Source organism: Lynx rufus, unplaced genomic scaffold, assembly GCF_022079265.1.
Source record: "Lynx rufus isolate CCGP_SWC_20201006 ecotype Redwood Valley unplaced genomic scaffold, mLynRuf1.p SCAF_9, whole genome shotgun sequence".
Taxonomy (NCBI): domain Eukaryota; kingdom Metazoa; phylum Chordata; class Mammalia; order Carnivora; family Felidae; genus Lynx; species Lynx rufus.
In genome coordinates, this window is record NW_025814897.1 from 55,422,562 (window position 1) to 55,448,395 (window position 25,834).

The 25,834-nt window shown below is 53.7% G+C and overlaps 1 protein-coding gene across 3 annotated transcripts in view; it reads right to left on the reverse strand.

Annotated features, from left to right (window-relative positions):
- CAPN5 (calpain 5) overlaps positions 1-17,866 on the reverse strand; it is a 53,492-nt gene extending 35,626 nt beyond the window's left edge. Inside the window, exons 1-2 of one of the 3 annotated variants that reach the window (XM_047070787.1) lie at positions 17,757-17,866; positions 639-883 (exon numbers count right to left, since the gene is read on the reverse strand). In XM_047070787.1, the coding sequence (XP_046926743.1) occupies positions 639-803 (165 nt within the window). In that variant the 5' untranslated portion in view covers positions 804-883; positions 17,757-17,866. Of the gene's footprint in view, positions 1-638; positions 884-17,060; positions 17,158-17,756 lie in introns of those variants that run through there. The other 2 variants (XM_047070788.1, XM_047070789.1) reach the window with 2 other exon arrangements.
- Positions 17,867-25,834: the final 7,968 nt, after the last annotated feature.

Genomic DNA, 25,834 nt, shown 5'->3' on the forward strand with positions numbered 1-25,834 from the left:
AATCATGTCATGAGGCCAAACACTTCTGCTCAACACGGTCTAGCCTCGGCGACCAAGGCTGGGGCGGGGGTGGACAGCCAGACAGATGCCGCGGAATTCACCGCTCTCAACAGTGATGGTGCCAGCTGCCTGGACTGGGTGCCAGGTGCGGGGCCAGACTTGTTCATGTGCTATCTCTTCTAATGCTCCCAACAGCCCTGTAAGGTGCTATTGTTTTTCACTACTATTAACTACTTACCATAATAAATACTTTCATTTGCAGCAAATGAGTGTTCCAAAACCCTCACGAAAATAATCAGCAAACTGCTTACACTTCACCGTCACTCTACATTTTACTAAAAATAGGTCACATCCACATTCACCTCATTTTTGGCCCAAAACCACCCTGGGAGAAGGGTGGCAGGGCGGAGGGCCCCATTTGCCCTGTGAGGAAGTTGAGGCCCAGAGAGGGGGCGAAATCCCGGCCAGGCAGTGATGGCCACAGGGTCAGGGCCCATGCTCGTGCTCCCTATCCAGGTGAAACCCCGCAGCAGGAGGGTCCTCCACTTCCTCAGCCACCCGGGGCCTCAGGATGACCAGCCACCGCCCTGTCCCCCGCAGGCTGCTCGCCTCAGTTCCGGTTGCGACCAGACACTGACCTTGGGCCGCTTCCACCTGACAGTGGGCCCCGGGGTGCCCTTGTAGTACAGGGAGTCGTCGGTGGCCGGGAAGTTGGGGTCCTCGAAGAGCACCTTCCTGCGCAGACAGGCCCGCTTCAGGGCGGAGTAGTTCTGGTCCTCGTAGGGCTTCACACACGAGAACATGGTGGCGGCTACCCCAGCAGGGGAGGCCGAGACGAGGCAGCAGAGAGCTGAGGTGGGGACGTGGGTGGCTCCGGGGGTACCTGGGAGGACAGGAAGGTGAGGAGATCATCACTTACCGAGGACTGGAGGACCCAAGGCACACGGAGTCAGGTGACCCTTGTGTGCCCTCCCTGTGGCCCTGTGAAGCGGCCCCCTCATCCCCAGATGACAGGCCAGGAGCCGAGAGGCTCAGAAGCGGGGACAGACACAGCTGCTACTTGCACAACAGGGACAGGAACCAACTGACCTGACTCCACATCCTGAATCCTCTCATTTCTGATGCTTAGAGGGGGCGCCAGCCCACAGGCAGGCCAAGGGCACAAGCACAGTGATGCTGGGGCTGCCTGGCCACACCCACCTGCTCCTTCCTTTGTCACCAGCCTTTCCTAGACCTGCCAGGGCCGAGTCAGGCTCATGGCCGACTCAGCAGCTCCCTGGCTGGTGCCGCACACGCAGGAAAGCAGCAGCACTGCCTCCAAGCTTCTCTCCCCTGGACCCTCCCCGCGTGGTAAAGGCACATTTCTGTCCCCCGTGGAGGGCACCCCCCTCCAGCCATCCATCCATCGTTTACATTCTCTGTCAGCCCCACCCTCTAGCAAGCACTGCCTTCTGGAATAAACATCTCCTCCTCCTCAATCCTACTGACCTAACCTCCCCTGAGGCCCCCCATCCCTCACTCCTAACCTCCCATCCTCCCAAGCCAGACTCTCGCTGATGACCTCCCAGACCTCACAAAGGCTCACTCCTGAACAGTCTCATCTGGGTCCCCAGGGGCGACGGCACTGCTTCTGGCCCCTCCCCCACCTCTGGCCTCCCTCTTCCCCTGGGGGCTCTGGGGGGCTGCACCAAGCCGTGTTCTGCTCACCATCTCTGCCTGATGACCCCCATCTCCCTGTGTTCAGCCTGGGCCCCTCTTTTAGGCCCCCAACCGGGCCACCCCTATGAGGTCCCGGGGTGCCCACAGCCATCAATCCCAGACTAAACCCTTCGCCTCCCTCCACACCTCCCCAGGATTCCGGTCCCAGGAAGCAGGACCGTAAGCACCCATTAGACCGGAAGCCCCCAGAGAGCAGGGTCCACTTGGTTTGCTCCTCCTGTGCATGCGGCCCCTGCACCGAGCTCGACACAGAAGGAGGCTGTACACGTCAGCATCCTCCCTGCAACCCCCCTCAAGCTTGTAGCCACAGGTAACCAAACTGGAGGGCCACTGACCGGAGGGACAGGGCCAGGGAAGCCCTTCAGGAGGGGGCGGGGTGGGGAGGGGCCTGACGCATGCTCAGAGGACCAGGATCTGACAGCCCCTGTATCTCAGACTCCATCTGGGCTGCTGGCAGAGCTCCACCCCCGCCGTCCGGGTCTACGCATCCTGGGGCCTGCCCAGGCAACACTGCAATCCCACTGGGGCACAGGCCCTGACTTCCCAGCCCAGCTGAGGGAAACCGAGGCAAGGTATGCTGGCTTCTGGGGTGAACACAAGTTTGAAAACAAGACTGACGTGGGTGCCAGTCCCAACTGCGCCTCTCACCTGCTGTGTGGCCTTGAACAAGTCTCCCTCTCTGAGTGCCCATTTTCTCAGCTCCACAACGGGAGCGATATTGCTTTAAGAATCGGAAGATGCCATTGCTGAGAAGACGGCTTAGCAGGCCAGAGAGAGGGGGATGAGAAGACGAGGACACAAGTCACCTCTCATTGCCAAGAGAGCAGCTCCGTCTCTCCGGCACCTGCCATGTGCAACCCAGCAGGCAAGAGGCAGTATAGGAAAACAGTGCTGGGAAGTCATTCACCGCGTCCATTTTTCAGGAAAGAAAACTGAGACTCAGGGAAGGGGCCTTGCCCACATTCCATGGCAGAGCCTGGACTTGAACTCACATCTTTTGGTGCCTCCACCTTGGCCTGGTGACCCTGTGGCACAGGAGACAGGGCTGATTCCACACACTCTGGCTACGCCAGGTTCACGGGAAGGGAAAGACGAGGGATGTGACGGGGAAGGGAATAGCAGGAAGGGCAGGAGGTGAGATGGGCGGTGAGTGTGGAACTCGGAGGGGCAGCAGGGAGAGCAAGGAGGGCTCACGGTCCCTGGCCGCCAAGGACACACGGCCACTTCACCTTCTGCCCCACATCCCTACGGGGCCTGCTTGCTCTGCTGCTGTGTGACCTCAGGCCAACCACTTAACCTCTCTGGCCCCGCCTCTTCCAGGAAGGCCCAAAACACTTTCAGCCTGGGAGGCCTTAGGGAAAGAGGAGGGGAGCCTGGAGAGCCAGCCCCTGGACTTCTGACACACAGCCACTCAGGGGAGTCATTAGCATCACAGCTTCCAGCAGGGCCTGGTCAGGAAGCAATTAAAGCTGCAAGAATTAGATCAAAGAAGCTGAAAGCAGGATCCCAGAAATCAGCTCTAGCGATTCCAAATTCAGAGCCCAGAGGGCCCAGGGAGAGGGAGCAAGCTGGCTGAGGCGGCACAGTCAGGTTGGCCGGAGAATGAAGATTCTGGTGGCCCTCCAGGCCACATGGTGGTCAACGCTCCCAGGAGGCTCTGCTCCCAGGGAGGCCAGAAACAGGAAAGCCTGGCTGGGCCCAGGCCAGGAGAATGGGGGCCAGGCCTGGCTGAAGGTCCGGCCCTGGCTCATCTCTCCAGCCTCACCCCTGCCAGCAAGGCTGCCCCAGCCTACTTAGGCCAAGCCCTTCAGCCCCATCCTTTCTTTGCACAGCTTGTACCTCATGGCGACTGTCCTCTCACACCTTCGGCATGCCCCAAGAATACCTCCCACTCCACCCATTGAGTCAACACTCCCACGGGGTCATGGAGTCAACATGAACTCTGCCCCCCCCTCCCGATAGCTGCAGGCATCACTGCTGAAGGCCGCGGGGAAACCAAGAGTCAGGAAAGCCGGCTTCCAGATCTGGGGGCTCTTCTCGGGGCTCTTCTCTCTGGGCCTGAGTTTGGAGCATGGCACACCCCACTTCTGAACGTCTTCACACTGTGTGTGAACCCGCACTGACAGGAGAGTCCGAGTTTCCCAGCTGCTTTCAGCAGCCCTCTTCCCTCTGCCCCTGCCAAGCTCACCCCACCCCTACCATTCTCCACGCCACGTTCAGTGCTCCGAACCCCCTGCAGTTCCTGTAGCTGTTTACTCGGAGCCTGTGCACGCACCGTTCCTTCCACATGTGCATACCCGGAGAACCGGTCATCTTTCAAGGCTCAGCCCAAGTGCCTCCCTCCCACCCCCAGCCCATCTCCTCTCCCCCTCCACAGGACGGGAAAGCCTGTGACGGCACCCATTACATCATGCCCCATCTGCGTAGGACTTATCCATCTCCCCGGCCCAGCCTACACCCCTGCAGGGCAGGGCCCGTGTCTGGCTCCTCTCTGTAACCTCAGGGTCCAGCACTGGGGGCAGGTTCAATACATCTGTATTGAGAGAGAGCCAACATGGGGGATGTAGGAATCCCTTCGTGGATGGGAAAAACAGGCTCAAAGCATGGCAGGGACTACCAGAGAGGGTCAGCTTGCCGCATCTGAGCCGCACCAGCTCTCAGGTCCTGAAGGCAGGGCCTGCCCCTTCCCACGGCCCCCCTCCCTCCGACTCCCACTGCAGCACCCTCACCCCTGCTGTCGTGGGCGCTTCACAGCTGCACCCGGACACTCCAGGCAGCCAGCGCTTCTCCAGCTCCCGGCGGAGAGCTGGCTCTAGTTCCCCGATACCCTACGCTGTGCGACCCTGGACAGGCCACAACACGTCTCTGGTCTGCATGGTCCTCATCTGGAAGGAAGTGCTCATGCGCCAGGGTCTCTGGGAGGATCAAAGGAGACACTGCCGCACAGAACTGCATTTTGTATGCTTCGATGCATGTGCTCCTGAGGGATGTCGATGCTGACGTCTGGGATGCACCCACAATGTGTCCACAGCCCTGCCAGGAGGGCGAGAACAATTCAGGCTTCCGCCCCCAAAGCACTTCATGGTCGAGTGTGGCCAGAAGACACAAGGCACGTGGAATATGTCACCTCAGAGATTCCGGCAAGAGCGACGCAAGGAAGCGTTCACAGAGGCCTGGTCCCGGAAGTCGGCTGTTCTTTAGGAAAGGCCATTCCAGGCAGAGGGAACAGCTCAAGCAAAGTCTCAGCGGCAGGCAGTGCGAGGTGATTCAGACCCAGCCGGGCACAGTGGGGGCTGCCGACTGAGCACAGGGTGCTAACCTGGGTCAGAATGAGGGCCTGAGAGCACTCACCATGGAGCTCAGAGAAACCACTTTTCTGGCAGGTCGGTAGGACTTGAGCTCGAGTCCTGACTGCACCACTTAGCACATCCTTGGACAAGCTGTTAACGCCTCTGAGCTGCTATGTATCAGCCCCACCTCGTCCCAGCTTCTCAGGTGACAGGGAAAGACAGGGAAAGGTGCCCTGGGCACCTCACCCTGGAAATGGTATGTACCCACTTCCAGGCGGCTGTGGCCCCGGCTGCTGTTGTTCCCTGGGCCTCGAGAGGTGGTGGGCATGGCCCCGCTGTGCACAGGGAGTGAGGGCTCATCTGAGGTCACACTGAGCCAGCTGCGGGAGGAAGCTGACGCCAGTGAGCCTTCCCTCGATGCTACGGCCACCACAGCCAGGGAGGAACCGGAGAGAGAGTCTGGTCCCATTTTATAGATGAGAACATCGAGGAATGTGTCCCAAATCTTCCACCCATTAGCTGGATCCCAAGCTTCCAGACTCCTTATCACACCAGGGCTTTTCAAAGCAGGGCCCCGATTAACACTGTGATCACTTTAGGGGGTACTTTGACGTGGCAGTAAAGACGTCAGTCAGAAAGCTGTTCCCCATCCCGTTCTCTCTCAAGGACTCTCTCTGAAGGAGAATTCGGTTTGGTCCAGCGTGTCAATCCCTTGTGGCCCCTGCGCACCTATACTTGCCGAAGGAGGATCAGGCCAGGCTCAGAACACCAGCATCTGGCCAAAAGTGAATGGATTTTTCTGCTGTTTTTCCTTTATTTTTAAGTACCAGTTACCTTGTACCTATGGAGAGTAATACTGACTTTCTTTTTTTTTAAGTTTATTTATTTTGAGAGAGCGAGAGAGCATGCACGCGCGCGCATGCGCGCGCGCGCGCGCACACACACACACACACACACACACACACACGAGCAAGGAAGGGGCAGAGAGAGAAAGAATCCCAAGCAGGCTCTGCACCCAGCACAGAGCCCAATGTAGGGCTCAATCTCACGACCCTGAGATCATGACCTGGGCTGAAACCAAGAGTCAGACACTTACCTGACTGAGCCACCCAGGCGCCCCATTACTGTCTTTCCATTTACAGCAGACAGTCTCCTTTAAGAAATACTAAGGACAAAGGAAGTTGACTTAAAGAAAACCATGAAGTTCACAGTGGTGTCGGGGAAGCCTCAGCAGTACACGGAGCCCTGGAGGGCAGGGTGCAGCTGAGGAAGGAGCAGGACAGTGGTCCAGAGCCCTGCGGCAGGGGGCAGGTCACCTGACCTCTCTGGGCCTCGGGCCTCTCCTCTAAGAGGTAGGATAATGAAGCCAGCACACAGAGGGCCAATAACAGCCACAGCCATTTGAAGAAGAGCATGCTAAAGGATTCACACTAGCAGTTAATAAACCCTACCACAGGGGCACAGGGTGGCTCAATCAGTTAAGCGTCCGGCTCTTGGTTTTGGCTCAGGTCATGATCTCACAGTTTGTGGGTTCGAGCCCCACGTTGGTCTCTGTGCTGACAGCTCAGAGCCTGGAGCCTGCTTCGGATTCTGTGTCTCTTTCTCTCTCTGCCCCTCCCCCACTTGTGCTCTGTCTCTCTCAAAAATAAATTAAAATGTAAAAAAAAATTTTCAAAAAAAAAAAAAAAAAGACCCAAAGACCTATCATAAAGCTCTAATAATTTAGACAACGTAGTATTGGCACAGGAGAGACAAACAGACCAATGGAACATAGAAAGCCCAGAAAAAGGCCACAAGTAGGACACCAGGTTTATGACAAAGGTGACATCATGGTGCATTGGGAAAAGGATGGTCTTTTCGATGAGTGGTGCTGGGTCGACTAGTTAGCCATATGGAAAAAGATTCAACTTGACTCGTACTCCCCCATTATACACACAAAAAAGTTCCACGTAGATTGCAAATCTAACCAAAAGGGAAAACAATAAAGCTTTTTGAAGAAAACAGAAGAAAAAGAGCATACGGGAGGAAGCAATCAACAAAATTAAAAGGCAGACTATGGAACGGGAGAAGGTATTTCCCAAAGACATATCTGGTAAAAAGTTAGTAACCAAAATCTATAAAGAACCTATCAAATTCAACACCCAAAAAACAAACAACCCAGTTAAGAAATGGGCAGAAGACATGAATATTTTTCCAAAGAAGACATCCAGATGGCTAACAGACACATGAAAAGATGTTCAACATCACTCATCATCAGGAAGATACGAATCTAAACTACAATGAGAAATCACCTCACACTGTCAGAATGGCTAAAATTAACAACTCAGGAAACAACAGATGTTGGTGAGGATGTGGAGAAGGGGAAAGCCTCTTCTACTATTGGTGGGAATGCAAACTGGTGCGGCCACTCTGGAAAACAGCATGGAGGTTCCTCAAAAAGTTAAAAATAGAACAAGCCTATGATTCGGTAATTACACTAGGTATTTACTCAAAGGATACAAAAACACAGATTCGAAAGGGTACGTACACCTCAATGTGTATAGCCGCATTATCAACAATAGCCAAATTATGGAAAGAGCCCAAGTGTCCACCGACTAACGAATGAATAAAAAAGATGTGGTATGTGTATACAATGGAATATTACTCAGCCACCAAAAGGAGTGAAACCTTGCCATTTGCAACGATGTGGATAGAGCTAGAGTGTATTATAGTGTATTACGCTAAGAGTAATAAAGTCAGTTAAAGACAAATACCACATGATTTCACTCAGATGTGGAATTTAAGAAACCAAACAAATGAGCAGATGGGAAGAGGGGGGTAAGAGAGAGGGAGACAAACCATGAGACTCTTTACAACAGAGAACAAACAGAGGCTTGCTGGAAGGGTGTTGGGTGGGGGACAGGCTACATGTATGATGGGTACTAAGGAGGGCACTTGTTGGCATGAGCACTGGGTGTTACACGTAAATGATGAATCACTAAATCCTACTCCTGAAAACAATACTACACTACACATTAACTAACCAAAATTTAAATTACAATTTGAAGAGAAAAAGAAGAAAGAGATTATGTCCAAATGGCCGATAAAATGAGAAGAAAAAGCCCTCAACTGATAAAATGAGAAGAAAAAGCCCTCAACTTCGCTAGTCATCAAGGAAATGCAAATTAAAACCGCGATGAGATACTGCTACACCCCCACCAGAATGACTACAGGGAAAACCACCACACAGACAAACACACACACACACACACACACACACTTCCTAAGCACACAGCTCTTCCACATTGACGGTGGATGAATGGGTACAACCACTTTGCAAAACCATCTGACCCTATCTATTAAAGCTGAACAAAGGCATCACTCGGCAATTCTACTCGTAAGTATACAATGAAGAGAAACACAAGCACCTATTCACCAAAAGGCCTGTACAAGAATGTTTATCACAGCAGTGTTTGTTACAGCTGAAAATCGGGAAAAAAAAAACCCCAATGTCCATCAACAGAAGAGAGGATAAATACAGCGTTGCAATATAATAGCATCCAGCAGTGAAAATGAACAAATGATTGCTGCGCGCAATTCCAGGGATGGATCTCGCAAGCAAAACATTAGGCAAGAGAAGCAACACTGCGATCCCATTTATGTAAAATTGGAAAGCAGGCATAACCCATCTCTGGTGACTACAAGGCAGGATAGTGGCTATCTCTGGGGGAAGTGACTGCAAGGGGCCTGCAGGGACTTCTGGATCTCTGATAATACTGCTTCTCGATCTGGGTGGTGCTGCATGGGTGTGGTCACTGGGCTGTGCACCTGAACTTCATGCGGTTCCACAGGGCAGTTATGCTTTAATAAAAAGCCACTGCAATGGCCCTAGGAAGAAGGGCTGGCTGAATCTAGTGACCCTGATTCTGCCAGGTCTGGACCCCTGGAGGGGTCTGGCACCCAGAGTGGGTGGGACAACCTGGGGTGGAGAGCAGGGAAGGAGCCCCATGCTGCGTCCTGGCCTGGCCTTGTTACACACAGGCTGTGACCTTCTGCGGGCCTCTGCCTCCATCTTTCAGAACACTGTGGCTTTGACACTGGGAGGGCTCAAACCCAAGAGAGGGTCCCACAAGGTGAGGTTGGTACCCTTGTACCCCAACCAGGCACACACCTCCAAGGTCTCCTCTCTGAGAAGGGGGTGCCAGTCCAGGACCCTAGGAGACACTCCGGGGCAGGTGCTCAGGGAAAGGAGCTGGGTCGACCCAGAGTGGCAGTGTGGGTGGAAGAGGTCACAGGTGAGGCTCACCAGTCCTGGAACATCAGCAGACACTGGGCTCCCTCTGAGGTGACAGAGAAGTGAGGAAGGTGCTGAGCAGGTGAGGGACCTGAGACCCGTCTGGCTGTCACATGGAGAAGGCACTAGCAAAGTTCAAGCCTACGGGTGCCTGGGGGGCTCAGTCGGTTGAGTGTCTGACTGCAGCTCAGGTTGTGATCTCACAGTCCATGGGTTCGAGTCCCGTGTTGGGCTCTGTGCTGACAGCTCAGAGCCTGGAGCCTGCTTCGGATTCTGTGTCTCCCTCTCTCTGTGTCCCCGCCCCCACTCGCACTCTGTCTCTCTCTCAAAAGTAAATAAACATTAAAAAAAAAAAAAGTGCAAGGCTAGAGCAGTAAAATGAGAAGGCAGGCCACAGGACTTGAAACGACAGACTCGTGTGTAAGTGGACGGAAGGCAATTTCTAGAGCTGCCTGAGAGGGAGACTCAACTTTCCTTGGTGAGCAGCTGGTTGTGGGGGTGAAAGGGAGAACACAGGAAGGCCTGCTGGGGGTTCCCCCTCTGAGCCGTGATTGCCCATACACCACAGTGGGGAGCCCAATCCTCCAGCCTGAGCCCGGCACAGTGGGCTTCACCCAGCGCCAGCCAAAAGAACCAATGATGCCCCACACCCACAGCCCGGCAACCAAAACCTCTCATCCATCCCCCCATCTCCCTTCCTTGACCTCCCACTACATCCCACTCTAGGCAACAGGTGCCGCCCCCCCCCTCGTCACATGGTCAAAGATGGACAGAACAGCTGCGTCTAATTCAAGGACACAGACAATGCCAACGTTCAGATCTTTGCTGACACCCATTCAGCTGGGCCTGAGCTAACAAAGAGGGTCAGATCCTCAAAGATGTCCCAGGGGAGGAGGAGCACAGACAGACAGACAGACAGACACGACATATACCATGAACCAAGCCAGATATTCAGCGGTCAGTGCTCCCAGGAGTAAGGCGTGCTGCAGGTTGGTTCACAGGGACAGGAAAAACGGTGGTGTCCCTTCCAGAGGGAACCAAAGCAGGGCTTGAAGGCTGGGCCACACCAGGCATGGGGAGAGCAGGCAGGATGCACTCGAGATGGAGGGAGGCCAGGGTGTGGAGTGGTGAATGGGGAAAGCTGGCAGGACCAGCTCTGCGCGGCTGGGATGCCAGGCTGCTGGGCTCGGGCTCATCCTGAGGGCACAGGGGAGCCAAGGAGGGGCGGAGGGGGTAGACGCTGGGGAAAGAGGCTGAGGCAGCGACCCGGTCGGGGACAGCTGTGGCCTGAGCCGGCACAGAGCAGGCCAGGTGCAAGGGAGAGGCCTGGAAAGGGAGAGCCTCAGCGTTTGGTGACCTCCAGGTCGTCTGTATGGTTTTAGCTTTGTGAGTGTATGCACCCCCTTTTATCCCACAGCGCACCCCCGTTCTCCTCTTGCCCCCCGAGCTACCATTTCACTAACAAGCTGAAGGCATCTGTGTGTATTCTGGCCTCTGGCAGGTACTGGGGACCGAGGAAAGGATGGCAGGGGAGGGGAGGGAAAGTGCGTAAGGAAGGCGAACTGGGCCACAGGTTCATACTCCAGTTCACGCTCGTTAGGGCTCCGGGCTCCAGCAGCAGGGCCAGGGAGGGGGCTGGGCCCGGTGAGTCACTCCAGCCAACGCCAGGCAGCCTGGCACCGGGGCTGGGAAATCCTGTCTTTCTTCTCCACTCCCTTCCCCTTATCGTTCCTGTGTCCGAACCAGTCTCCACCCAGCCGCGGTGATCTTTTCAAACACAGAAACCCAATGCTTGAAGTACACGGAGGGCCTAAAGGGCAGGGCCAGGCAAGTCTGGGGCACAGGGTCTCTCTCTGGTCCTGGGGCGCTGATGAACCCCCGGCAGTGCACTTGAGGGAAAAGCCAGCTTTGGGGCTGGCTCGCCGTGTGGTCCTGGCTGAGTCCCGAGGCCTCCGGCGCATAGCTGTTCCTCACTGGGCTGCGGGTCCCTCGACAGGGTGCTGAGGAGCCCGGGGACTCCAGCAAGCAGGCACACCTGGGAGAGGAACCTCCAAAAGGGGGGTTCCAGCCTGGGCTCTGCTGGGGTGAGGGCGGGGACAGGAGGAAGCTGGGACAGAGGAAGGAGCCACACTCCTGGAGGCGGGGGCTTCCCTGGGCAGGGGCTGGGCTCCAGGCAGGGCGAGCAGCTGGCTCACTGGTTTGGGCACTGAGAACCCCAGGGCCACTGGTCACCCTAGCTTGGAGCTCCCAGCCCCGCACCACACCCTGCCTGCTGAGAAGGTGCTGAGGGAGGCATAGATGCAGCTGGGAGCCACCCACCAGGGGCTGTTCTCTCTCCTACCTGGGTGGGGGTGATATTTGGAGCCGCAGCTCCCTCCCCACAAGGGAAACAACCTGACAGAACGAGAGTTCATCAGGTCACTGAAGCCACCTCGGCTCCACTGTGCTGCTGTGTGACCCCAGGCAAGCCTCTGCCCTCCCCGGCCTGCAGGTTCTCACTGTTGCATGGGGGAAAAGGGGACACTTCTCGCTTTTTTTCAATCTGCGGAGTTTGTCACCAGGACAGCCTCTTTTCCTGCTTCCTGAACCGGCCGTCTGTGCTTCTGGCACCACGTACCTCCAAGGCTCCAGCTGGAAACGTGCTGAGATGGTACCCATTTCTCAGACAGGGAAACTGACACTCGATTCCTAGGTCAAGCTCCTGCACGACCTCAGAAATGAGAGCTGTACTATCTTCATTGCAGATGAGGTCTAGGACTCACAGAGGGAAAGGATGCATTCCGGACTGAGTCGGGGGCCTGTCTCATGTCAGGGCTACGCTCTGCCTGGCCCTCCATCCCTCCCTCAAACAGAGACAGCGACCCACTCATCAGCCCCTGGGAGCTCCACTCAGTGAGTGCACCCTCCCCAACCTTCCTCCACACCTGCCCGATGCCTGGCCAAGGACGCGGGCAGGAGTCAGGCAGGGCTCCACCTGGGAGGTCCACCTGATTGAGGAGAGACTGTGCCCCCAGTACCAGGCTGAGAGATCTGCTCAAAAAGGGGCACGGATTCATTCAGACAGGGCATGAAAGGCTCGCGGAGGAGGTGGCATCTAAGCAGGATCTCAGAGTGGGGCGGCTGTGACTTCGAGAGGTGGAAATGGAAGGTTAAGAGGAGGATGGAACATTCTGGGAGGAAGAAACCATTTAGGCGAGGCTGGAATACCAGGAGCGAGGGAGAGGGAGAAGGAAGAAGGCGCTAGCACAGAAACATTGCCACAGCCGGGTAATGATAGTCCTGAAAGCCAGGCTAAGTCCTCGGGAGGGTGCCAGCATCTGAGCTGAGCACCTGGATGGCTCACAGGAAGCTGGGATGGAAAGAAAGCCAGGACGCAGGCAGACAGACCAGACTATAGGAACAGACCCTGAGAAGCAGGGCCTCTTGTGGCATGGCCTTGGCTGTGGGGTTGGTTAAAAGGGAGACCCTGGCCAAGGCAGGGTGTGCAGCGTGCAGGGCAGGGGCTCTCTGGCTGGGGCTCTCGCTGGAGGCAGAGGTGGATGACAACCTCACCTCGGAGCAGAGGTGTGCCGGCAACACCCACGGGGTCTGTGCACGGCTCCGCACCACATCGTGTGCCTGCTAGAAAGCCCAGACCGAGGAGGAATGAGCCTCAGAATGTCCCATCCACACCCTCATCATCCTCAGATGGGGAGATAGTCACTTCTTCGTGCCTCAGAGTTCTTTCGCATCTGTAAAATGAAGGTCTGCTCTACTGGCCCAGCTCCCCCCACACACCTCTGCCCCAGGAGGGACTTAGTCCCACTGGCCTTACTCTACTCATCTGCAAAATGGGGCTCCTACCAGGCCCAGGGTGATGGTGAGGATCGAGTGACCCTCCACAGCCCTGGGTTTGTTGAATAAATGACCACGATGAGATGTGCACCACTCTGAAAGGCCTGACGTACTGTCAGGCGCAGGACAGGGTCTGGTCACTGGGGCAACCCACGGGGACATGCCAGCACACTCCCCTCCTCCAAAAATCCCTGAGCTCTGGCTACCATGGTCTCAGGCTGGGCTCTAGGGCCAGAGGTGCAGCAGCCCGAGGCTCTGCTCACGAAAGTTCCTAGGCTGGGGAAGGAGGAGGAGGGGAGACGGAACATCGAGGATGAGCACAGGGGGGAAGCCAGTGTATGTGGGTACCCGGGAGGGGGATCTCTTCGGAATGGCCTGCCACGACGGTGAAATCGGTCCCAGTGGCAGGCTGAAGAATGCCGCCCCACCCAAATATCAGTGTCCTAATCCTTGGAACCTGACGATGTTACTTTATATGGCAAAAGAGATTTTTTTTGCAGATGTGATTAAGGATCTCGGACTTGTGGAGATTATCCTGGATTATCCAGCTGGGCCCTAAATGTAATCACAGGTGTCCTTATCCAAGGGAGACAGAAGGAGATGTGACTCCAGAAGAGGACAAAACCACAGGACAAGGAAAGCAGACAGGCTGGGGTCATGAGGTCTGCAGCAGCCACTAGAAGCTGGAAGGGACAAGAAACAGATTCTCCCCTGGAGCCTCGAAAAGGAACTGGCCTGACAATACAAGTTTGGTCCCCTACAACTCATTTCAGACTTCTGACCTCCAAAAGCAAGCGTAAGAGAACAAACTGGTGCTGTTTTAAGCCGTTAAGTTTGCATTCATTTGTTACCACAGCAAGAGAAAACAAATACCATTCCTGAAGAAGATCGTGGGCAGGCATGGATGTGGCCTCACACCTCTCTGCTCAAGGGAGTGAGTGAATCAGCTAGCGATACTCATCCTGAATTGCTTCAATGTAAAACAAAGTCACTCCAAACTTCTGTGTCTTAGTTACTGGTAACAAGCCGCTCGGGGCCCACCACACCTGACCAGCATAAATGATACAGCAGCAGGCAGCACGCTGGCGGGTGCAGGCCACCAGGCTCTCTGCCTTTTGTCCCCCAGGATACAAGATCCTGTGGCCACCCCCTGAGCACACCCCATCACTGACGGTTAGCTGAGTACCGATGGATGGGCTTTGCTCCGGCCACTAGCCCCTTCTCCCACAAGACCACGTGTGCCCCCACTGTGGCAGAAAACCACAGCACTCACCCCCACCCAGGCCACCACAGCCTCAGCCACTGGCACCCTCAGACCTCTATAGCCCTGCCCCGGGAGAGCTGGGGCCCCCAGAAACACATCTCTGAACAAGTAGAATGGGAAGCAGTAACTCAGGCCGGGACAGCAAGCAAATGCTCACATTCCATTAGCCTCCTGTGTCCAAACCTGAGGGCAGGCTTCCTACAACATTCTGGATTAAAATCCCAAAGGGCCTTAGCCCATTTTGCCTTTAGTGAGCAGGGAAAAGCAGGCCCTGAGGCCAAGGGAAGTGGGCAGCCTGGCCTAACTGAACGCAGTCCCAGGGCGTCACCATAAACCGGGGGAGAAGCCACCAAACCGGGGCGGGTCTTGAAGGAGAGGCCTGGGGGACCACTGCCAGCCAAGAACTGTCCTGAGTAGCAAGGCATGAAGGGGCAGAAGAGGTCTCCGGGGGGGGGGGACTTGAGGGGTGGAGGGAAGGGGCTCTAACAGCACTCAAAACTTGAGGATGGGGGCAGGGTGGGGAGGTGAAGAGAAGACCAGCTGTGGACTCCCCATGTGTCTGCACAGGCCCCAAAGCGGCTGGAGGGTCTCCCCAGGTCCCCGACTCTGAGGGGCGCAGACCTGCCTTCTGCAGCTGGGGGAGCCTAAGGCCTGCTGCTGAGCTTTATGTATGACCGTTAGGGGGACAGGAGACTTTGAGAGGCCCAGGGACTTGGATGGGCAGATAGGCAGCAAGACCACTGACTGGAAGCTTCTGAGCCTAGCTCTCCACACCCAGTGAAGACTGAGAGGAGGGGCTTCCACATCAATGGGAGGAACTCTTTCTCCTTTTCCCTTCTCCCAGAGTTTCCCCCTCCTTGCTGTGGGCTGTCTCCCCCAGGGAAGGGACTAGGCGATACCAACTATCAATTACTGTTGACCTTGAACAACGATGGGGGTTGAAGCAGGGGTTAGGGGTGCCGATTCCCGCACAGTCAAAACTCCACGTGTAACTTTGGACTCCGCCAAACTTTACTAATAGCCTATCATTAACCAGAAGCCTTACCAATAACATAAACAGTTAACACATACTTTGTACGTTGTATGTATAATACGTTGTATGTACAATACACAAAGCTAGAGAAAAGAAAATGTGATTAAGAAAATCCTAAGGAAGAGAAAATACATTTACAGTACTGTAAAAAACCCATGCAGGAGTAGACGCGTGCAGTTCAAACCCGGGTTGCTCAAGGATCCACTGTACTATTAATTATAACGGCTATCAAACACCAGGTCCTTAGTGAAGCACTTTCAGCGACACGATCTCCCTTAATCATCGTCATTCGATGTCATCGACTCCCTGTCATCAAGCAGTATTCATCCCTGGGCACAGGTAAGGGCAGAACCAGCCTCAGAGAAGAAGCCTGGACACAAGGACAGGCCTGCAGGGAGGAGATGGTAGAGAGAGGCTTTTCTGTGCCCTCTGTGGGCTCCACGCCAGCCTCCTGTTCAGGGACCAGGGCTTCAGGGCTGTCCTGAGAGCCTGTGGAGAAGGCAGAAGCAGCCAGAAGGCCTGGGGGCAGTCCTGGACGTTGCCGCCCAAAACCCACAGGCCTCCCACAGCCAACTTCCATCTTTGACGTCCCCCGGTGGTGGCCCCATCTCCAAAAGGGCTCCCCGACCCACCCTCCCTCTGCACGAGGGCCGTGTGCACCCCCTGAGCATCTCACATTCACACTACCCCAGCTCTGGGAATCTGTTATCAGATCTCCTCCCTAGCCCTGGGCGGGGGCTGGGCAGAAGAGAGGCAGGAGTGGGGAGAGGGCCTCTCGCGGCCGTGGCCTCCTCCTCACTGGGCTCTATAGTAACCCGCTCAGCACAGAGCCAAAGAAGGATGACCGTTCTTGTTCTCAGAGGCACATCTGACCATTTAAGGCCCTTCCCCACAGGGCTACCTCAGTTTCACACCTCCAGGCCTTTTCCCGGGCCTGCAATGCCTGTCCTTTCTCTTCTGCTTGCTGAATTGTTCATCCTAAGACCCAGCACCGAAGTGCCTGCAGTGAAATCTCCCCCAGCTCCCAGGCAGGTCCCTGCCCTGGGCCCCAGTACTGGGTGTATGCTCACAGGGGCTTATCTGTTGACCCATCTGCCTCACCAGTCAGAAGGGAGGCTCATCAGGGCAATGACCCCACCTCAATGTCCTGGCACCCAGCTCTGGACTGGCCTGAGGCAGCTGCAACTGTGTCCACCCTACCCTGCCCAGTCCCTCAGCCAGGCAAAGCAGCCAGGCCTCCCCACCCCTACCCCAGGACTCTGGGGACTGGAGCAGGGACCAGGCCCAAAGTCCCTGGGAAGTCTCAATCCTTGCAGTAGAACATGGTGGGTTCCCCTAGGAGGCCTCACACTCAGGGTTGGCTGAGCCCTACTCTCAAACCTCTCTCTTCCAGGAAGTCTACCCAGATTTTTCCCTGGAATGGTTGGCCTCAGCACTATATTCTCCAACGCTAGTACAGGAAGAAGATTCTGACCTCTGAACCAAGCTGACCTAGGTTCAAATCTTGGCTCAGCAGCCCTGAGAGACAATTTTAGCTCACTTCATCCTCTGCCCTACCCTCCTCATCCCTGTGAGGGCTGGGGCTGATTCACTCCACATGAAATGAAACATGGACAGACGGCACCTGTTACTGATCTCCTGTCCTACCTCACCTCTGGACGCCAGGCGGGTTTCCCCAGGTCCCCAACTCTGAGGGGCGTAGGCAGGATCAGAGAAGCCCAAGATCCATTCTCTCCCAGATCTCCCCACCTCCCCCAGCCCAGACTGACACGCCGAAGCCTAGCAGCCCAGGAAAAGGCCCTTATCGAACCAGGGAGGGTCAGGGCGGGAATCGGCCTGGGCCCTGCCCCTTTCCCAAGCCTCCAGGGCCAGGGTTGAAGCCTCCAGGGCCAGGTTGAGGGGGGCATCCAGGGGGGCTTGTGGAACTGAACGGATGGAGGACTGGGAAGAGAACAGGAAAGAGGAATGGTGAGGAAGATGAGAAGAGACAGTCAAGCCCAGGGCGGGGGGGAGGTTAAACCTCACCGCGTCAGTACTAAGAAACTGGCTCCGGAACACCCACCCAGAGGGAGGTGGAAGAGGCCCCAGGCCGCCGGGTGGGGATGGGGGTGGGCAGTAGCCCGGGGGGGGGGGGGGGCGGATTCTCGAAGCCCCACCCCCACCCCATCCCGCCCGGGGCCTCAAGGACCGCGCTCACCTCCTTCCTCCCCCGGAAGGCGCTCCGGCACACCTATTCGTGCTCACAGGGCACGCACCGGCCCGCGCCGCACCCGCACACACACCTCCGAAACACACACGAACACGCGCGCTCGCACACGCCTCCCTCTGCGCAGCGCCTCCTACCTGCCGCGCCGCCGCGGCTCCGGCGAGACACGGATGCAGGGCACCGCGCGGCCGCGGGAACCCAGGCTGCACCGGCCTCCGGCTCGGGCCGGGGATCCGGCTGGGGCTGGTCTGGGGCGGGGGCTCGAGCTCCGACTCCCAGGCTGCGGCCCGCCCCGCCCCGCGGCCTCCGCCCATTTGGGGACAGAGGCGTGGTCTCCAGCGGGGCGGGCGTGCCAGGCTTGCTGCGCAGGCGAACTGGTGCGGTGCCTTGGGGCGAACCCGCTAGGGGGTGGCCGCCGGGTTCCCTCTCCCGGGTAGGACGGGACCTGGGGGCCGCATGGCTCGGCCCGACCTCCCTCGGCTAGGTCGGGCTCCCGGTCTCCCTCCTTCCCTCCCAGCCGCCCTAGTTCCGCTCTGGAGTAGCTCCGGGAGCGCCCGAGGGCCGAACCCAGGTCTACTCTGCTCGAAGGTTCTGCGCCAGCCCCGCACAAGGCTTGCAGGCCGCCCGCACTTCGGGCATGCATCTTGTGTGGAGAGTCGCGCAAGGCCAAAACAGGGGCCTGGGAAAAGAGGGGCTTGAAGAGGCGAGCTCCCGTCTCTTCCCCATCTCCAAGGTTCGGGATGAGGAGGGGGGCTCTAGAGCCCCGGGAGGCACACACAAAGGCCCTTAGATTGCGGAAAGCTGGCCCCAGGCCCGTATTGAGCATTGATGCGTGTGCAATAGGACTGCTTCAGGAGCTGCATGTTTCCGGAGTAAGGTTGAGAAGGTTTGTGAGTGACCAACCCTGGCACACAGGGGCTCAGAGCTCCTGGCAGACATGCCTCTCTGATCTGTTCGTCCGAGGCCTACGCTGGCCCACTTTGCAGATACAGAAACTCCTGCCCACTCACCGGGATTCTCAGGCCCACTCACCCGGATTCTCAGTCTCGTTTAATGATCTCATTAAATTCTCAGGCACTCAGACTACCCGGCCACCGCCTCACACTCTTCGGTCCCAGACCTCCCAGAAGTTTCTTTCTCCCCAGGATGTAGCTCCAGCCCCACCTCCCCCCTTTCCCCTTCTCTAGTCCCTACCCAGACAAGGAAGACTTTCAAATATGCAACCATGACCGGCCACCCACAGAACAATGTTTCAAAATTGCCCCAGTGCCGACTCCCCCAACCATAGCCCATTGCCGGGCCTGTGCCCTGGGCTGCAGCCTCCCCAGGCTCTCAGTGCTCCTCTCGAGGCGGTTGGCTCCCCCACCCTCAGACTGTGGTTTTGCTGCTCTGCCGCTATCTGGAAAGCTCTTCCTTCCTCCAGGAAGCAAGTGCTGATAATCAAGCCTCTAGAGCCATGGCCTCCATCACCAAGCCCCTCTCCACTCGGAAGCCCTACCCCCCCCTTCTTCAGCGTTCGCACCCTTTGTTTGTGCTTCTTGCCTGGCCCTAAATTCAGTAAATTCACGCTGCCTCTCTTGGAGTTAGTGGTGGAGTCTCGGCCCCCTTCCCGGCCTCCCTGTGAGGCTGAGGCTCATTCTGGGGAAGACAGTAATACTTGGTGAAGCCAGGCAGGTCTGGCTCCAGTCCTCGCTCTGCCAGTTACTGGCCGTGTGATCCAGGCAACTCCTCTGTCCCTTTTCCTGTCTGTAAACTGGGCTTCTAGCAGAAAGGTGTGATGATCCGGTACAGGCAAGTTGTGGGGCCCACCCAGTAAGGCCCCATCATGTAGGGTATTGGGTAGTATTGCCTCTGGGCTGGGGAACTCCCACCTGGTCAAAGGTGGGCCCGGGGGTCATGTGTGAGAAGACAGTTGCCTCAGCCTGACAAACAGTGGAGCTCAGAAGATGCCTGGGCCCCTTTTTGTTTTCAGAGCGATGCAAGGACGAGAAGGGTATCATGTAATGATTGCAAGCATGAACTTTGGACTCACTGCCTCAATTTGTGTTAGGGGTGTGACCTTGGGCAAGGCACCTGACCTCTGTGTGTTCCAGTTATGGTAGGAAAAGAGGATAAAATAGGCAGAGAGGGAAAGGATAGGACCTGAGGTACCCAGACGTAGAAAAACACATATTTTGGAACAATGGCCGACGTGTCATACCACAGCAGCCCCCTCAGGCTTAAGGTTCCTCTTAAGAATGTAAGGGACCCCACCTATTCCCCCTCAGGTTTCCCTCAGCACCTGAGGAAAGACCTAGGTATGGCCCTAGACCACCCCTCATTCAATGGAAACGAGCCAATCAGGAATGGACCACCCAGCACCTAGAGCTATCCAGCCAATAAGGGTGGGACCTGAGAGGGAACAGGGGAGAAGGGGGGGGGGCTAACCAAAACCTTATAGAACAAAGACACTTGCCTATTGTCGCGGGCATTCCCTTTCTCCGGAAAGAGGTCTTCCCTACTATTCTCCCTTTCTAATCTTATACTCTAGTAAACTTTTGCCTGCTGCTCATTTTGTGTCCACCTCTTCGTTCTTCGAAGCGGCGGGACAATGAATCCCGGGTATTGTGGTAAAAAAAAAATCCTGCAACACAGTCCCGTCCCTATAAAATCAGTATAGTAGCCTTCACATCATGGAGTTGAAGGAGCTAAATGGGCCATGCCTGTAAAGCCCCTAGAGTGGCCCCCGGGCTCAGAGTCAAGGCTCAGCACAGTTTAGCCAAGGTTACCTTCATCCAGTCCACCCTCTCATTCTGTGCAGGCACCGGGTCCTGAGAAGCAGAGACATGTACACGTGGCTAGTTAGAAGGCCAGGCCTTCCAGAAGGTCAGTCCTGCAAGGGCCCACTGAGAGCCCATCCCTGGCAGTTCCCACCTTCTCGGACAGATGAGGAAAGGGGCCGAGAGAGAGAGAGAGAGAGAGAGAGAGAGTGACCTGTCCAGGGCACCCATCCTGGCTGGGGGTGCAGGGGGAGGCACTGGCCCTGCTCTTGTTGAGAGGAGAGTTGTATATGGTCTGCAGACAAGTCAGGAAAAACCTGGTCTCCCAGCAAGCTTGAGGAAGGGGTGGGGTTCTAGTGATGCTCTGGCGACACTCAGTTTTCACGAACTGAGTCACGGAACGGTGCCATCATGGGGCCTGCTGTGTAGGTGCTTTTCCCACTTAATTCTCACGGTCACCCTCTGCAGAAGCCCCCGTTAGGCCCATCGTGCAGATGACAGAACTGAGCCTCAGTGACATGCCCCAGCGATGCAATTAGGAAATGGTAGAACTGGGGTCCACACCTACCCTGTCTGATGCCACTCTTGTGCCCTCCCCCTTCTTCCCCTTCCCATCCTCCTCCTCCTCCTCCTCTTCCTCCTCCTCCTCCTCTCTCCCTCCAGGGAAAATTCACCTCTGTGGGCTCCTTGATTGGCTATGCAATCTCTGCTTGCATCCCCCTGCAACTGGGAGCTCGTTCCCTCCCAGGACAGCCCTTTCAACTCCTCTGGGGAGAGTCTTTTGTCACCCAAAGCTGACCCTTCTCCCTCTCCATGGTTCTGCAGGTCTCCATACCACGCCCCCCCCTCCCCAACTTCACCAGAGCCTGGCCACAGAATCTTCTCTGCTCCAGACCAGACATCCCTTACCTTGACTGCTCCTGTGTGTAATCAGGTTTCCCAGGTGAAATTCGTACAATAATAATTTCTTTCAAAAATCTCAGCACATCTAATTGGTTAGCTATTGTTTGAGAGCCCTAAGGGAAGCCCCTCGGCATGGTGAGTGGCTGGTGTCGTGGGGGGAAATATTCAAATAACTGCATCAACCACTTCCCCTACTGCCATCTGGCCATGGGGTCAGGATTATAGGGAGGGGAGTTGAGTCAGACACACAGAACTTTCAGGCTGGGAATGGTTGCTAACGGTATTCTCCAAAGAGGACAAGAGATGGGAGGGTCACATTGGACTGCCAGCAGACACATGGAAAATGGAGATGCAGAGGGCAAGATTACCTTTGATTTGCCCTTGATTCCATGCTTCTCTGACACATTTTTTTCAGAGAAAAATGCCTATATTTTACTGGTATCCTGTATATTACTAAGAACCAGCCAGGACCAAGTGGAATTTATTCCAGGAATGCAAGTTTGGTTTAATATTAGAGAATCCATTGTGTTAATTTGCTAGGGCTTCCATAGCAAAATTCCCCAAACTAGGACACTTAAACAGCAGAAATGTATTGTCTCACAGTTCTAGAGCCTAGAAGTCCAAGATCACGTGTTATCAGGGTTGGGACCTTCTGAGGGCTGTGAAGGAGAATCCATTCCATGCCTTCCTCCTAGCTTCTGGTGGCTTGCTGGCATTTCTCGTGTAGCCACAACACCCTGATCTATATGTTCACGTTCACATGTGTTCTCCCTTTGTGTGTATCTATCTCTGCGTCCAAATTTCCCCTTTTTATAGAGACACCAGTCATATTGGAGGAGGGCCCACTTTAATGACCTCCTTTCTTGATCACTTCTTTAAAGAACCCATTTCCAAGTAAGATTACATTCTGAGGTACTGGGGGTTAGACTTCAATGTCTTCTGGGGGACGCAAGTGAACCCATAATAAGCACGTGCCATATTAATGAATCTAAGAGGAAAACCATATGATATTCTCTATAGACGCCAAGAAAGCCTTTAACAAGATTCAACACCCATTCATGATAAAAATACTCAGCAACATAGGAAGTGAGGGATACTTTTTCAAATGATAAAATGTGGTTCTAATGCCAGTATCTTATTTCATCAAAGAAACACTAAAAGCATTTCCATGAAGATGAGGAAGCAGGCAAGAATGGCCACTCACTCCACCACTATTCCACATTGTACTAGAGGTATTGGCCAATGCAATTAGACAAGATAAATCAATTGGAGGCCTGACAATAAGTAAAGAAGAAACAAAACTACCTGAAAAATCACAAGGAAGCAATGACAAAACTAATTCAAACAGTAAAAGAGTTCAGGAAAGTAGCAGGATGTAAAGTTAAAATATAAAATTCAATAGCTTTTATATATACAAACAGTAAACAGAGGTCCTAAGGGGAGAGAAAACCCTATTTGTGATAACAACAACAAAAAAGATTAAATGCTTAGGAGCAATTTAATTAGAAATGTATAAGACCCATAGGAGGAAAAATTGAAACATTCTTGAAAGACGCTAAAGAAAAACAATTGAAAAGACATCCTCTGAGGGATGAGTCAACATCATAAAGATGTTAGTTCTCGCTATGTTAATTTGCAATTTCAATACAATCCCATTAAAAATAACGGCAAGCTATTTTATGAAGAGAGACGAGTTGATGCCAAAGGGCATATGAAAAATAAACATGCAACAATAGGCAAGAAAACACTGGGAAAGAAACACGGTAAGGGTTTACCAGACATTAAAAATGGAATTTCCAGGGCACCTGACTGGCTCAGTCAGTAGAGCGTGCGACTCGTGATCTCAGAGTCGTGAGTTCAAGCCCCACACTGGGTGTAGAGGCTATACTTAAGAAAAATGTGTACCAGACATTAAAACAACAAAAGCTTCTGTGATTAAAAATGGGTGGCACTGACACATGAATAGATAAATTGCAATAGACTAAAAAATTTAGAAATAGACCCAAGTATATCATTATCCCAGTAATTTGAGATGCACCTTTGTTACATACTAAAGATAGACTTTCTCATAAATGATACTGGGTAGCCACGTGGAAAAAGGAAAAAAAAATAGACCCATATGTTCCACCCAATAAAAAGAAACTACACGGTTTAGGGCTCTGAGTGTTAAACTGAAACCATACAAAGACTAGAAGGAAACATGGGTGACTTCCTCTTTAGGTGTCGTGCTGGGAAAGACTTTCTGATGATGTTTCAAATCCCAGAGGCCACAAAAGAAAATACTGACAAATTTGACTGCATGGAAGTTAAAAAAAAAAAACTTTGCCTGACACAAATCACCATAAGCTAAATCCACAGACAAATGACTTCCTAGAAGAAAATATTCACAACATCATACCACAAACAAAAGGCAGACCTCCCTAATACATAAGTAACTCTTCAAAATTGAGGTACAAAACCTAAAACCCAATAGTAAAATGAGGGGAAAGGCATGGCACACCATTGACCAAAAACGGTATAAAAATTGGCCCTCAAACAAATTGGCCCCTTGGAAAAAAACGTTCAAGGACACTGAAAATTAGAGAAAGGCAAATTAAAACAACTCTGAGAAAGATACCATTTCTCACCTATCAGACTGACAAAAAATGAAAAACATCACAACACATTCTGTTGGCGAGGCATTTGAATACATTTGAGTACATAGCTGGTCGGAATGCAAATTGGTGCAACCTTCTGGAAAGAAATTTAGCACTAGCTAACAAAATTAAACATGTGCTTACGCTTTCCCCTGGCAATTCCACTTTTTTTTTTAACGTGTATTTATTTTTTGAGAGAGAAAGAGACAGAGAGACAGAGACAGAGCATGAGCAGGGGAGGGGCACAGAGAGAGGGAGACACAGAATCTGAAACAGGCTCCTGGCTCTGAGATGTCAGCACAGAGCCCGATGCGGGGTTCAAACTCATGAACTGTGAGACGGTGACCTGAGCTGAAGCTGGACGCTTAACCAACTGAGCCACCCAGGCGGCAACCCCCCCCCAATTGTTTTAATGTTTATTTATTTATGTATTTTATTTTTTTAATGTTTACTTATTTTTGAGAGAGAAAGAGGCAGAGCGTGAGTGCAGGAGGGACAGAAAGAGAGGGAGACACAGAATCTGAAACAGGCTCCTGGCTCTGAGATGTCAGCCACAGAGCCCGATGCGGGGTTCAAACTCATGAACTGCGAGACGGTGACCTGAGCTGAAGTGAAGTTGGACGCTTCACCGACTGAGCCACCCAGGCGCCCCTGGAAATTCCACCTCTATGGATCTGCTTTGCAGATAAGCTTCCAGCAATGTGAAAACACATGTGCAAAAGGCTTTTTATTGAAGCATAATTTTTTATTGCAAAATCTTGGAAACAATCTATCATACATGGGAGACTAGTTGAATAAATTACAGCCGAGCCATATGAAGACCTTTGCAGCTTTAAAAAATATAAAATAAAATAAAATAAAATAACATAACATAACTGAGGAATATTTCTGAATTGATGTGGCATCAATTCCAGACACATTATTAAGTGTGGGGGGGGAGGGGAAGGCAAAGGCCCAAAGCGCGTCAATATAGTATGCTGCTGTTCATGTCAGAAAGAAGAGAATATAAGAACACACAGAGGTATCTGCTCATCTGGGCAAAGGAAATATAGGAAGCACAGGTGAATCTTTGGAAGAGGCTGGTTCCTCTGGGGCAAGTGGAAAGAGGTGGAGAGAGTGAGGACTGGAAATGGGAGAGCAGGGGCATGGAGAGACTGCTACATCTCCAAGTGTATCTTTTAAAATGTGTATTATTCTGGGACGCCTGGGTGGTTCAGTCGGCTGAGCGTCAGACTTCAGCTCAGGTCATGATCTCACCGTCTGTGAGTTCGAGCCCCGCGTCGGGCTCTGTGCTGACAGCTCGGAGCCTGGAGCCTGCTTCGGATTCTGTGTCTCCCTCTCTCTCTGTCCCTTCCCCACTCTCACTCTCCCTCTCTCTCTCAAAAATAAACATTAAAATATTTAAAAATAAAGAAATAAAATGTGTATTATTGAGATATAATTTACATACCATAAAATGCACCCTTTTGAGGGGTAAGTCAGTGGATTTTAGACTGCAAAATCGTGCAGCCCTCGCCATGATCTCGTTCCAGAACATTTTCATCATCCCGTTCGTCGTCCCTCCCCTCAATGCCTGGCAACCCCTGATCTACTTTCCTGTCTCTGCAGATTTGCAGATCCATATAATTTGCAGATTTCATATAAATAGAGTCATACAATATGTGGCTTTTGGTGCCTGGTTGCTTTCACCCAGCAGAACGCTTGCACGGTTCATCCGTGTTGTAGTGTGGATCAGCACACCCATTCCTTTTTATGGCTGGATAATATTCTGCTGTGATAATATTCTACCACGTTTTGCTCATCCATTCAGCTGTTGCTGGGCCTTTGGGATCTTTCCACTTTGGGGCTACTAAGGATAATGCTGCTAAGGACATTCACGTATGAGGGCTTGTATGGACCCGTGTTTTCAATTCTTCC